We start from the raw sequence: 14330 nt of genomic DNA on the forward strand, positions 1-14330 counted from the left end.
GAGAGAACAGGGTGTGGGAGCATAAAAGTACTAGGAATTGCCTAGGAACTTCTACAGTGGTTCTTCCCAAGCTCTACTGGTTGGTTCTTTCTAGTTGCTGGGAACTCCTTCACCCCTGTCCCCTCAGACTCCCCACTAGCAGCGTGGCTCACTGGAAAGAGTTCGGGCTTTGGAGTCAGAGGTCATGGGTTCAAATCCCAGCTCTGCCAACTGTCAGCTGTGTGACTTTGGGCAAGTCACTTAACTTCTCTGTGCCTCAGTTACCTCATCTGTAAAATGGGGATTAAGACTCTGAGCCCCCCATGGGACAACCTGATCACCCTGTAACCTCCCCAGCGCATAGAACAGTGCTTTGCACATGGTAAGTGCTTAACAAACAACATCATTAATTAATTATTGTGCCCATCATTTGACAGGGCCACTACCCTGGCTTAATCAATCTAGCAATCATATTCCTTGAGCGCTGACTGTGTGCAGAGCACTGTACTAAGCACTTGGGAGAATGAAATGTAATACAGTTAGTAGGCACGTTCCCAGCTGACAACAAGCTTATAGTCTGGATGGGGAGACGGACATGAAGAGAAATAAATGACAGGTCTGTATATAAGTACTTTGGGGCTGAGGGAGGGGGGAATAAAGGGAGCAAATCCAAGTGCAAGGGTGATGAAGAAGGGAGTGGGAAACAGGAAATGAGGGCTTAATTAGGGAAGGCCATTTGGGGGAGATATGGTATTAATAAGGCTTTGAAGGTGGGGAGACCAATAGTCTGTTGGATATGAAGAGGGAGGGAGTGCCAGGCCAGAGACAGGATGTGGATGAGAGGTCGGCGGTGAGACAGACAATATCGAGGCACAGTGAGAAGGTTGGCATTAGAGGAGCGAAGTGTGCGGGCTGGGATGGAGTAGAAGAGCAGCTAGGTGAAGTCATTCTCCTGTTTCCCTAATGCCAAAGACAACACCCTGCACATCAAACCTTTTAACAAATGATTTATTGTTCTGCTCCCTCCCCTCCTTAAAGGGGGCGAATTCTTATTAAAAGAAAATGTTCAAAAAAGAAAACCATAAAACCCTTCCCTATGCTCCTAAATGTCTAACTCCAGTTCAGAAAGGGTGACTGATGCCAGCGGGTTATAATTCGCGCTTTTACCGAGATGAAATTCAAATGAACCAAAAACAACCCACGGTTGAGTGATGAAACATCAGAATGGGAATTATTTAAACAGAGGACAGCCAGCAATTTTTACTCTTCCAATCCCCACCGGAAGGATTTGACGTTATAATCGAGGAGCTTTAAGTGTACCCCGGCTAACCCCTAAAAGTACAGCTGTCCGTGTTAATGGGATTCATAACGTGCAATCTAGAACTGAATCTAGGATTGTAATCCTAGGGAAATTCCTTTTATTAGGAGGCCAAAGAGCAACACGTCAACTCAAATTACAAGGTATAATGAAGCCGAATGGGGATGTTTTCCTGATCTCCTTGGGCAGATTAACTGCTTGAGAGGTAAAAGGATCAACAGCCATTTGTACAGGAGACAAAGGCAATAACGGTGTCATTTTTAGGTCAGAGCCATGTTCAAAGGCTAAATTAGGGTAGAGAAATGAATGGGGAAAGCTGTTGTGAATGCTGATGCTAATAACTGAGGTATTTGTTAAGCACCCAGTAAGGGTCATGCGCTGTTCTAAGCGCTGGTGTAGACATTAGATAGGCTGGACAGAGTGACTCTCCCTCTAGACTGTAAGCTCATTGTGGGCAGAGAAGTGTGTCTGTTTATTGTTATACTGTATTCTTCCAAATGCTTAGGACGGTGCTTTGTATATAGTAAGAACTTAATAAATACGATTGAATGAACAAATCAGGCTCACAGTTCCATTGGGAAGGGAGGACAAGTATGGTATCACCATTTCACATATGAAGATGCAGGCCTAAACAGTTAAGTGACTTGACCTAGGTCACCGAGCGTTGTGGAGCTGGGATTGGAACCCGGGTTCTAGGACTCCCACAGTCAGTCAATTGTATTTGTAATAATAATAATGATGGCATTTGTTAAGCACTTACTATGTGCAAAGCACTGTTCTAAGCACTGGGGAGGATACAAGGTGATCAGGTTGCCCCACATGGGGCTCACAGTCTTCATCCCCATTTTATAGATGAGCTAACTGAGACACAGAGAAGTGACTTGCCCAAGGTCACACAACTGACAATTGGCGGAGCCGGGATTTGAACCCATGACTCTGACTCCCAAGCCTGTGCTCTTTCCATTGAGCCAAGCTGCTCAATGCTTTGTTGAGCATTTGTGTGCTCAGCACAGCACTGTGCTAAGCTCTTGGGAGATTACAATATAACAATATAAAATACACATTCCCTGCCCACAAGGAGCCTACAGTCTAGACTCCCAGGCTCATGCTCCTTCCGTTAGTCCACACTGCTTCGTGAGGTCAGACCAGCTACTGAGCAACATCGACTAATAAGGGAAGCCTCGACTAGGAGGTCACATCAATCAGTGGTACTTATTGAGCACTTACTGTGTGCAAAGCTCTGTACTAAGCACTTGGGAGAAAACAATAAAGCAGAGTTAGTAGACACTGTCCCTGCCCACAACCAGCTTTCCATCTAGAGCAGGGAGGACAGACGTTAATATGAATTAATATAAGTAATTTATAATACATAATTTGAAGATATGTACGTAAACACTGTGGGGTTGAGTGAGGGGCAAATATCAAATGCCCAAAGGTCACAGATCCAAGTGTACAGACGATGCAGCTGAGGAAAAGAGGGCTTAATCAGGGTAGGCCTCTCGGAGATGTGACCTTAATAATGCTTTGAAAGTGGGGAGAGTGCATATTTTGGGTGGGTAGGAATTCCAAGCCAGGGGAAGGACATGGGAAAGAAGTCGGTAGTGAGGTAGACGGGATCAGGGCACAGTGAGTAAGCTGGCAACAGAGGAGCAGAGTGTGCGGGCTGGGCTGAAGTAGGAGATCAGTGAAGTGAGGTAGGATGGGGCGAGCTGAGTGAGTGCTTGAAAGCCGGTGGAAAGGGGTTTCTGTTTAATGCAGGGGTGGTTGGGAAGCCATTGGAGGTTCTTGAGGAGTGGGAGACGTGGACTCAGTGCCACATGGGCAACAACCCAGCCAGTCAGCAAGTGGACGCCCCAAATCGGCCCCTGGCGCCCTTTTAGCCAAGCGAAAGGGAACGGGGGGCAGACAGTCTCCCTCCTTACCTGCACAAAGACTTTCTGGAGCAGCGCTCGACGCTCTGCTAGAGGCAGCTCATTCTGGGCTCCTCCCGCTGCCTCAGGCACATGTGGGAGGTCGAAAAAGAGATAGAGACACTTGACCAGGGTGGAAGGCACGGACATGGTTGTCATGCAGTCCACGGTTTTCTGGAAACAAACCAAACAAGAGTTGTCAGGCAACAGGAGAAAATGACTATGCTCGGACCCTAGTTCGGGAGGCAGATGCTCACTAAATGGTTGGTTAGCTGCCTCAGAGGATCCAGAAGACTAATAAAAATAATAATAATTGTTGTATTTGTTAAGCGCATATTATGCACTTTGTGCCACACACTATACAGAGCGCGGAGGTAGATACAATGTAATCAGGTTGGACACAGCCCATGTCCCACATGGGGCTCAGTCTTAACCCCCATTTTCCAGATGGGGGAATTGAGACACAGAGAAGTGAAGTGACTTACCCAAGGTCACACAGCAGACAAGTGGCAGAGCCAGAATTAGAACCCAGGTCCTTCTGGCTCCCATACCCATGCTCTATCCACTAGGCCAAGCAGCTAGGAATTGCCCTCCATGTCCTTCCCCCCTTTTTCAGATCACTTCCATTTCATTAACAAAAAGATGCATACAATGGTTGTGCAGTTGTACCTTATTTTCCCAGTTTGCAAATGGGAACACAGTTCAGGAGAGAATAAAAAAATCTTTCTTTAAAAAAAAAAAAAATCAATCTGCCAGTCCTACTTGTCAATCCTAATAAATTGGCTCCACAGAGAAGCCCAGCTGTATATTACCTGCTGCCTTTATCAATTCCAGGTGTCCTTTCAAATTGATTTTCTGATCATTTTTTTCTTGTATGTTTCTGTGTATAAAATTTAATTTCTTGGCCTGCCTTTTTCCCTTTTGAAGTTGTAGGGCTGCTGCTTGTTCTATTTCACCCCTCAGGCACCTGTCCATCTCCGTCTGAAAGGGTTATCCCCTACAATTCTTTGACTAGAGCAGGATAAAAGCCACAAGGCCCTGCAGACTTGAATGCATTTTAATTGGCTTCATTTAATTTTTGACCTCATCTTTTCCTATTCCAGTTTGGTTTCTCACCCGCCCAGAATGCTTTTTTATGGTACTGGTTAAGCTCTACTATATGTCGCTTGGATTTCCTCCCTTTTTTCACCCTTCATTCAGCCCCAAAGCACTTATGCACATATTCTTAATTTATGTATTTATGTTAATGTCTGTCTCCCCATCTAGAATGTGAGCTTGCTGTGGGGAGAGAACCTGTCTACCAACTCTCCTGTATCATTGTCCCCTAAGCACTTAATACAGTGCTGTGAACACAAAAAGCGCTAAGTAAACACCATTATTGATTGTCAAGTACTGTTGTAAGTGCTGGAGTACTTAGTCACTGTTGGACACAGTCCCTAATCCACATGGGGTTCATAGTCCAAATTGGATTTACTGGTTTTTTGCCCCAACTGTTCTGACACTTCCCCTTCAAACTTCTACTTTTTCTATGTACACTTTCTTGACAATCTTTCCACTTTCAATAGCATTTCCATTTGTGTTTTAGATACTAGGGCAGCTTTCTGCTTAGCCAACTGTGATGTTGCCCGACTTCCCCACTTGGGATTGCTCTTGGGCCTTAATTCCGTAGATATTGGCCCAATCTGCATTTAAAAAGACTTGTAGCAGGGCAGAACTCTCAACCATTCAAAGGTCTACTCTCCTGGGTAGGCCAACAATGTTAAAAGCCATTGCCTGCTTCAGTATATTCATCATCGTGGCCAAGGGAAAAATGGAACTGAGATTTCACTCAAATCCCTGCGTGTTCATAGATGGGTGAAAACAATGGCCTACTTTACAGCAGAGCCGAAAATATGATTAAAAAAAAAATACTGCATCGCGCCCAGTGGAACTGAGATTTCACCCATCTCCGCATGTGTTCATAGATGGGTGAAAACAATGACCTCCTTTTCAACGAAGCCTAAAGTATAATTAAAAAAAAAAAATACTTCATTCCTCCCACCCAACCAAGAGTCACTGAAAAACGAGCAAAGGAAAATGAAAAGAATAAACGAGTCCACAGTGAAAAGCCTGCATGCCTGAGAAAGCAGCGTGGCCTAGTTGATTGAGCTCAGGCCTGGGAATCAGAGGACCTGAGGTCTTATCCCAGCTCTGCCACTTGTCTGCTGAGTGACTGTGGGCAAGTCACTTCACTTCTCTGTGTGTCAGTTACCTCATCTGGAAAATGGGGATTTAAGACTGTGAGTCCCATTTGGGACATGGACTGTGTCCAACCTGAGTCAGTTGCACTGACTCCAGCGCTTAGTACAGTGCCTTGCACATAGTAAGCACTTAACGAATACCATAATAAAAACAAAAACATAAAGAGAAATGAGAGGAGTTGGCAGGGGAGGAATGCTTTAAGATAAGGCGTGGACAGATCCTTGGAATTCATGGTGGCTAACGCAACTCCCCATTGCCACTGGAGCAGAGGTGGGGTTTGTGAGAGCATATGAATTAAAAAACATAAATATTTTCAAAATTAATTACATGCTTTATCATCAAGAGCTCAAGTGTCCTTGGTGTCACTGGCAGACCATATCCAAACTTCAAAGCCCACCCTATTTTCTAAATGTGTACCTTCTAGACTGTGAGCCCGTTGCTGGGTAGGGACCATCTCTATATGTTGCCGACTTGTACTTCCCAAGTGCAGGGCTCTGCGCACAGTAAGCGCTCAATAAATACAATTGAATAATAATAATAATAATGTCATTTGTTAAGCGCTTACTATGTACTAAGCACTGTTCTAAATGCTGGAGAGGATACAAGGTGATCAGGTTGTCCCACGTGGGGCTCACAGTCAATCCCCATTTTACAGATGAGGTAACTGAGGCACAGAGAAATTAAGTGACTTGCCCAAAGTCACACAGCTGACAAGCAGCAGAGCCAGAATTTGAACCCATGACCTCTGACTCCCAAGACCGTTCTCTTTCCACTGAGCCATGCTGATTGATTGAATGAATGAATTAAAAGTTTAGTCAGGTTGATATGGAAGAGTAAATTAAAATTTCAATATTTGGTAGCTAAGAGGGGGAACAGACATTTCCACCACAGCAATAAACATGTGGCATGGCCCAGGGGATAGAACACGGGCCTTAGGGCCTGGGTTCTAATCCTGGCTCCTCCACTTGTCTTGGGCAGGTTGCTGAACTTCTCTGTGCCTCAGTTACCTCATCGGTAAAAATGGGGATTAAGACTGTGAGTCCTACGTGGGTCATGGACTATGTACAACCTGATTAGCTTGTATCCACCCCAGAGCTTAGTACAATGCCTGCACAGAAAGTGCTTAACAAATACCATTAAAAAAAATTCAGAAACAACCGATGGTCCTATTTTACAAAAATGGGAACAGTAAAGTTGTTGCAGAAAGCTCATTACAAAAATTAATTTTTCCATGTCCAAAATGATTCTACCTTTCAAATAAGATTTTTTTTGCATTTGTTAAGCGCTTAATTTACAAGTGGTAGAGTCAGGACTAAATAATAATAATAATAATAATAATAATAATAATAATAATGGCATTTATTAAGTGCTTACTATGTGCAAAGCACTGTTCTAAACACTCCTTCTGACTCCCAGGCTTGTGCTCTACCCACTAGGCTATGCTGTTTCCTGAAGCCTAGTAGACAGAAAGATTGTGGGGCATTCCCCCAAACTTCATTTTTAAAATCCGGCAATAAAAGAAAATAATTAAAAATCACACAACTTACCTGCCCGGACGATGCTAGCAAATTAATTGTAGTCAGAAGCATCCAACCTCTGCTGGCCTCCTCACTCTGATTGATCTCCAGGAACTGGACTATGGCACGGCTCGCAGCCTCTGAGGAAAAATCGCAGAGAGAAAAAAATCAATCCGTCAATAAATGGTATTTCTTGAGCGTTTACTACTTGCAGAAGACGATACTAAGCACTTGGGAGTGTACAATAAAACTGAATTAACAGATACATTCCTTTTCTGATACCAGCCTACACTACTTATTAATATCTGTCTTTCCCTCTAGACTGTAAGCTCGTTGTGAGCAGGGAATTTGTCTGTTTATTGTTACACTGTACTCAAGCGCTTAGTACAGTTCTTTCTTTATATACAATAAGCGCTCAATAAATACAATTGAATGAAATACGACTGAATGAATTAATGGCTATGGCATTCTGAGGAAAAACCACAGAATGAAAAAATCAATCCATCAACCAATGATATTTTTGAGCGCCTACTATGTGCAGAGGACAGTACTAAGTGCTTGGGAGAGTACAACAGAATTAACAGACACCATATTCCCTGTCCTTAGAGAGCTTTACAGTCTGGGGATGAGCTCACAGTCTAGAGGGAAATTGAGTGAAAGGCTGCACCAGATTGACTGGCCCCTCCTAAGCCTCTGCAAGCAAAGAGAGGGGCGGGATCAGCTTCCTCTACTTTTGGGGGCCCTTCACCCCATCATCATAAATCCATCTTTCTCATCAGGCCACTAAGAATCTGTTTCACCATGTTCTATCTGAGGGATAAGTTCATTCATTCAAAAGTATTTATTGAGCACTTAATGTGTGCAGAGCACTCTACTAACCACTTGGGAGAGTACAACAGAACAAGAAACAGACACATTCCCTGCCCACAGGGAGCTTACAATCTAGAGGGGGGAGACAGTCAATATAAATAAGTGACTTTAAAGCCAAAGTACACTCCAGCACACATGGTTTCTGCACCCAAACACAACACAAGGACTTCAAAATGGTCCTCCCTGAAGCATGCAGTCTGATCAACACAACTGAACTCCAACAACTTTGAAGCAAATCTGGCTCTTCGGCCCAACTCACCAAAGCAAGGTGAATCAAAACTGAACAGCCCGTCTGACCTTTCCCTTCTACACTGTAAGCTCATTGTGGGCAGGGATTGTGTCTGTTTATTATTCTACTGTACTCTCCCAAGCTCTCAGTACAGTACTCTGCACACAGTAAGTGCTCAATAAATAATAATAATAATAATGATGGCATTTGTTAAGTACTTACTATGTGCAAAGCACTGTTCTAAGTGCTGGGGGGATACAAGGTGATCAGGTTGTCCCACATGGGGCTCACAGTCTTCATCCCCATTTTACAGATGAGGTAACTGAGACACAGAGAAGTTAAGTGGCTTGCCCAAGGTCACACAGCAGACAAGTAGCAGAACCAGGATTCAAACCCTTGACCATAGACTCTCAAGCCCAGACTCTGACTCTTTCTTGATCTAAGTAAAGCAGGGCTGTGATCTGTTGAAATTTGCCCAGGCAAAACCGCCTGGGGATGCCACAAGGAATCTAGAAACTGGTGCCCTTTGTGCTTCTGATTCCCTGGGAAACTCTTCCAATGAAACATGCTCCGAGCATAATTAAGAGCCCAGAATCCTTAAACAGTTATGCCTATGCTTGTTCTTGAGAGTTAATTCCAAAACGGCATCCAGGTAACTTTGGATCAAACAGCGGAATCTGCCAGCCCTCTAGACTAAGAATAACTTGACGGACAAAGAGGTTTTCCACTCTAGACTGCAACTGCAAAACCTAAAGAAGCCGCATGGCCTTTTAGAAAGCTCATGGGCTGGGAGTCAGAGGACCTGGTTTCTAATCCTGGCTCAGCCACATTTCTGCTGTGCAGCATTAGACAAATCACTTGACTTCTCTGGGCCTCAGTTTCCTCATCTGTAAAATGAGGATTAAGACTGCGAGGCTCACGTGGGACAGGGACTGTATTCTTATTAACTTGTCTCTACCCCAGTGCTTAGTACTTGGAAAACACTGAGCAGTACCATAAAAAAAATCCAAAAAACCTCACAACTTTCACTGGCCATGGCAACCTGGCATTTAATGCAAGTTTTGCCGCCTAGAACACTAGCCATGATGCACAGCTAGATGAAGTAGAAGAAAACTCAATCAACAAATTCAACATCCAATAATGCACAGCTAGAAAAAAGTAGAAGAAAACAATCAGCAAATTCAACATATGGGCCCTGAAAAGGCACAAAGTTTCACCCCAACCTGAAGGCCCGAATGGCTGTGGTGGTGGCTAAACTTTTATCAGGGTTCTTGAGTAAATTCTGTCCGCATCACCACTCACTCATACTCCAAATTCAAATGGCCTGTCAGGGTCACCAACCGGACCAAAGCAACGCTCATTGCAAACACAGCTTCGCATGGTGGATATGGAAGAAAATGGCTATACGTGCAGCCGAGAGGTGACACATACAATCAGGGAAGTGGGACAACTCTCTAAGGGCCTCGGGATTCACAATTGCAGTAGCCACATTGGGGAGACAATTGCCACTGGTCTATCAGCCTGGACTGGGACCATCAGAAGACCCTGGGCAATTCAGGATACTAAAAAGACATATATAATAATAATAATACTTGTAAAGCGCTTACTATAAGAAGCAGCAAGACCTAGTGGCAAGAACAAGGGCATGGGAGTCCGAGGACATGGGTTCTAATTCTGACTCCTCCACTTGTCTGCTGTATGACCTTGGGCAAGTCACTTAACTTCTCTGTGCCTCAGTTACCTCATCTGGAAAATGGTGATGAAGACTGTGAACCCTATGTGGGACAACCTGATTACCTTGTATCTACCTCAACACTTAGAACAGTGCCTGGCACATAGTAAGTGCTTAACAAATACCATCATTACTATTATTATGTGCCAAGCACTGTTCGAAAAACTGGGATAGATACAAGTTAATCAGGCTGGACACAGTCCCTGTTCCAAACAGGGCTCACAGTCTTAATGCCCATTTTCCAGATGGGATAACTGAGGCCCAGAGAAGTGAAGTGACACGCCCAAGGTCACCCAGCAGACATGGGGTAAAGTCAGAATCAGAACCCAGGTCCTTCTGACTCCCGGGCCCATGCTCTATCCATTAAGCCATGCTGCTTCCTAGTCGCGAGAAAAATGTCAGTACTGCAAAGACAACCATGACTAACACATACTTTTCAAATACACCACAGAATGACTCTAACTACTAGCACCATCATTTTCACAAGGGAAGTCCGATATCAATTTATGCATCCACTTAGGGCATTTTCATAGATACTGCTTGGCACACAGTGAGCACTTAAATACTACAATCACTCCTTGAAAACTGTATTAAACTGTTTCTTTCCACAGAGCGCTGATGAATGAAGATAAGACAATGCTCACAGAAGTGACTGTATTTGCAAGAAAATTAATCTTTTTGGAGTTTCCCTGAAAATGTCCATACCTAGCTTTCCTTCTTTCATTCATTCGATCGGATTTATTGAGCGCTTACTGGACTAACAATTTGGGAGCGTACAAAACAACAGTAAACAGACACATTCCCTACCCATAATGAGCTTACAGTCTAGAGCGGGGGATAAGCTACTGGGAAATGGGTCAAGAAAAACAAAGCGGGGGTCTTAAGAATTGTAGGAAGCAAAGATCTAGCCCAGTAGACCACAGGAATTGGTGGGTAAAGAATGAGGAGGAGGAGAACTAGAAAGGAATACACACTGAGGAGGGTTTTTAAACTCTGAAAACTATGGTTACTCAACACCTCTATGATGGAGAAAATGTCCAATGCCAAGCATTTGGGTTCCATGAGAAATCACTGAATAATAATGGTATTTATTACTTTTTTATGATATTTGTTAAGCACTCACTATATGCTAGGTATTGCACTAAGCACTGGGGTAGATACAAGATGATCAAGTTGGATATGGTCCACGTCTTACATGGGACTCAGAGTCTTAAGCCCCATTTTATGGATGAGGTAACCGAGACAGATAACAACAGTGACTTGGACTTGCCTAAAATCACACAGCAGGCAAGTTCATTCATTCATTCATTCATTCAATGGTATTTACTGAGTGTTTACTGTGCGCAGAGCACTGTATTAAGCGCTTGGGAAGTACAAGTTGGCAACATAATACAGACGGTACCTACCCAACAGTGGGCTCACAGTCTAGAAGGGGGAGACAGACAACAAAACAAAACACATTAACAAAATAAATGTTGTTATTTAGGTGAAAGTGAAAGTATACTGGTTGTCAAGTTCTGTGCTAAATTCCAGATGATGAGATGGAACCTGGAACCCTAGTTCTGTGCCACAGAGCATTCAAGATCTAAGGAGGGAGAGCAAGTAGCTTATCCACATTTATAGATAAGAAACTGAGGCCCAAATATCTTTAACCCTCTTTTCCCCAACTTCCTCTCCCTTCTGCTGTTGCCTAGGCACTTGGAACTGTAGCTGTTAAGCACTTGATATTCACTCCACCATCAGCCCCACAGCACTTATGTCCATATCCATAATTTATTTTAACGTCTGTCTCCCCCTCTAGTCTGTGAGTCCTTGTGGGCTGGGAACATGTCTACCAAATCTTCTATATTTTACTCTCCTGACTGCTTAGTAGATTGCTCTGCACAAAGTAAGAGCTCCATAAATACCATTGATTTATTAAGTGACTTGTCCAAGGTCCCACAGAGGGCAACTGAGAAAAGCAGCATGGCCTATTGGAAAGTGCACAGAACCCAGGACTCTGAAGACCTAGGTTCATTCATTCATTCATTTAATCGTATTTATTGAGCGCTTACTGTGTGCAGAGCACTGTACTAAGCGCTTAGGAAGTACAAGTTGGCAACACATTGGCAACGGTCCCTACCCAACAGCGGGCTCACAGTCTAGAAAGGGGAGTCAGACAACAAAACAAAACATATTAACAAAATAAATAGAATAAATATGTACAAGTAAAATAAATAGAGTAATAAATACGTAAAACATATATACAGGTGCTGTGGGGAGGGGAAGGAGGTAAGGCGGGGGGATAAGGAGGGGGAAAGGAAGGAGGGGGCTCTAATCCTGGCTCTGCTATGAACCTACTGTGTGACCTTGGGTGAGTCCATTTACTTCTCTGTGCCTCAGTTCCCTCACAGTCTAAGAGGAAGGAGCACAGGTGTTGAAAATGGGATTCAACACCTGTTCTCCCTCCTACTTAGACTTTGAGCCCCCTGTAGAACCTGATTATCCTTTATCTGCCCCAGCACTTAGTACAGTGCTTAGCAAGTGGTAAGTGCTTAACAAATGTTATTATTATTACTATTATTATTATTATTATTATTATTGGAGCTGGGATTAAGATCCAGGCCTCCCAATTCTTACTTCCAATCTCTTTCCCCTAGGTTCTTAGGCAACCAAATTCACACTTGGCCTTCAGGATTTGCAAAAGGACCTTGGCATAGGTCCTTAGTTGGGTGAAGTTTTTTTTTAACTTTTTCAATAGCCCGATAAAACCTTTCAATTCATAGTTTCTAATTTATTGTATTTAGACCAGAGGTACATAATCAATGACATCAAGCAATCAATAGCTTTTATGAGGTAATTACTATGTGCAGAACACTAAGCACTGGGAAGAGTACAGCCGAGATGGTACACTTGTTCCCCGTCCACAGGGAGTTTAAAGTCTAGAGGACATAGCTAAAAAGGCCAGCTGCCTCTAAAATAAATGATCTGACTTCCTGAAGTGAAAGGAGTTTCAACCACAGAAAGTGCCAAGAACAAGAAAATGAGTAGATTGAACAACTGAATTTGGATTTGCAAATTTAAGATTCTGAAACCGGAACAAGTTGTGCCCTGGGATTAACAATGTCATGATTACTGTACCATACATCGAAACCTCTGGTCCTATTATTTTCTTGTTCTAGCCTTAATTGTCCAATGATAATTGCACTGAGTATGCTGAAGCCGTTTTATTTACTCTCCAGAAATGTTGGCAGAAAAATAAGGCTTGAGAAGAAAGTCTAAAATGTGGGCAATGATGAACAATTTCCCCTATATCTTTCCTCTAACCAATCTATCAATTGCATTTACTGAGTGCATACTCTGTGCAGAGTACATGTGCTTGGGAGAGTACAATACAAAAGAATTAGCAGACGAATTCCCTGCCACGAAGTTCACAGTCCAGAGGGGAAGACAGACATTAATATGAGTAAATAAGTAATTTACAGTATATCATTTAAAGATGTGTACCCTAAGGACTGTGGGGTTGGGATGAATATCAAATGCCCCACGGTACCAGACTGATGTACCTAGAGAAAGGGAGAGGGACCTGGGGAAAAGAGGGATTAATCGGGGAAGGCCTCTTGGAGAAAATGACATTAATAATGCTTTGAAGGTGGAGAGAACAGCATTCTGGTGTCTATGAGGGGGGAAGTGAATTCCAGGCTAACCAACGGTACAAACTCACTCAATCAGATATGCCCAAAGAGAAGGCTGTGATTAGTCCCTTTACTTCAGTTCTTATGTATGATAAAAAAAAAACCCAACACTGGATTAAGGCTCCCAACTTTCACAGTGGTTTAATTAAATTGTTCATAACTTTTGAACTAAAAATAACAGCAGATTCAGGACCTTCGGAGAAAAAAAAGCCCGCGTCTTAGCCAAAAAAAGAACAGAAGTAGCATGCTGCCAATTTTAGAACATCTTCATAAAAAGAAAAAGATCTTTAATACTTAATAAATAAATAAATAAATAAATAAAAGGCCCTTTCAACAAATGACTGGATTAAAGCTTAATTCAAAACTATTTCTTTCTTCACTGACGACTACCACAGATGGTCAAAGAAAGGGTGTCCGTAGAAATTTAGCCTCTGTGAATGTTGTTAATAATAATAATAACAATAATAGTAGTAGTATTTGTTAAGCACTTCCTACGTGCTAGGCACTTTAAGTGTTGAGATGGATACAAGCAAATCGGTTGAACTTATAATATTAACTTTCAAAATTATTAGTGGGACAACTGATCACTACTTTATCCCTTTGAATACAAAGATGCACCTCTCATAAAAATACCAAACTCCAATGAGGAACTTGGATAGTAAATCAGATGGCTTTAAAGACAACATTTACCAGGAAAGAAGGAAGCTACAGTGTTTGGGAACATAATTCCACCTAAATAAACCTTTACCTTCTAGATTGGTCTTGACTGATGATAGTCAAACCAGAGTAAATCTAAATGTGTTTGCCTCCTGTCTCTGCCAATATAAAGTGCTCCTTATATGCTGTTATAATGCAAGTGC

At 42.8% G+C, this 14330-nt stretch overlaps 1 protein-coding gene across 3 annotated transcripts in view; it reads right to left on the reverse strand.

The window, feature by feature from the left end:
- The window catches only part of WDFY3 (WD repeat and FYVE domain containing 3), a 226385-nt gene that overhangs the window by 165512 nt on the left and 46543 nt on the right, over positions 1-14330 (reverse strand). For all 3 annotated transcript variants that reach the window (XM_038769261.1, XM_038769260.1, XM_038769259.1), the window contains 2 exons: positions 6996-7105; positions 3220-3381 (listed from right to left, as the gene is read on the reverse strand). In XM_038769261.1, coding sequence (XP_038625189.1) covers positions 3220-3381; positions 6996-7105 — 272 coding nt within the window. The remainder of the gene's footprint in view (positions 1-3219; positions 3382-6995; positions 7106-14330) is intronic.

Source organism: Tachyglossus aculeatus, chromosome X5 (assembly GCF_015852505.1).
Source record: "Tachyglossus aculeatus isolate mTacAcu1 chromosome X5, mTacAcu1.pri, whole genome shotgun sequence".
Lineage (NCBI taxonomy): Eukaryota > Metazoa > Chordata > Mammalia > Monotremata > Tachyglossidae > Tachyglossus > Tachyglossus aculeatus.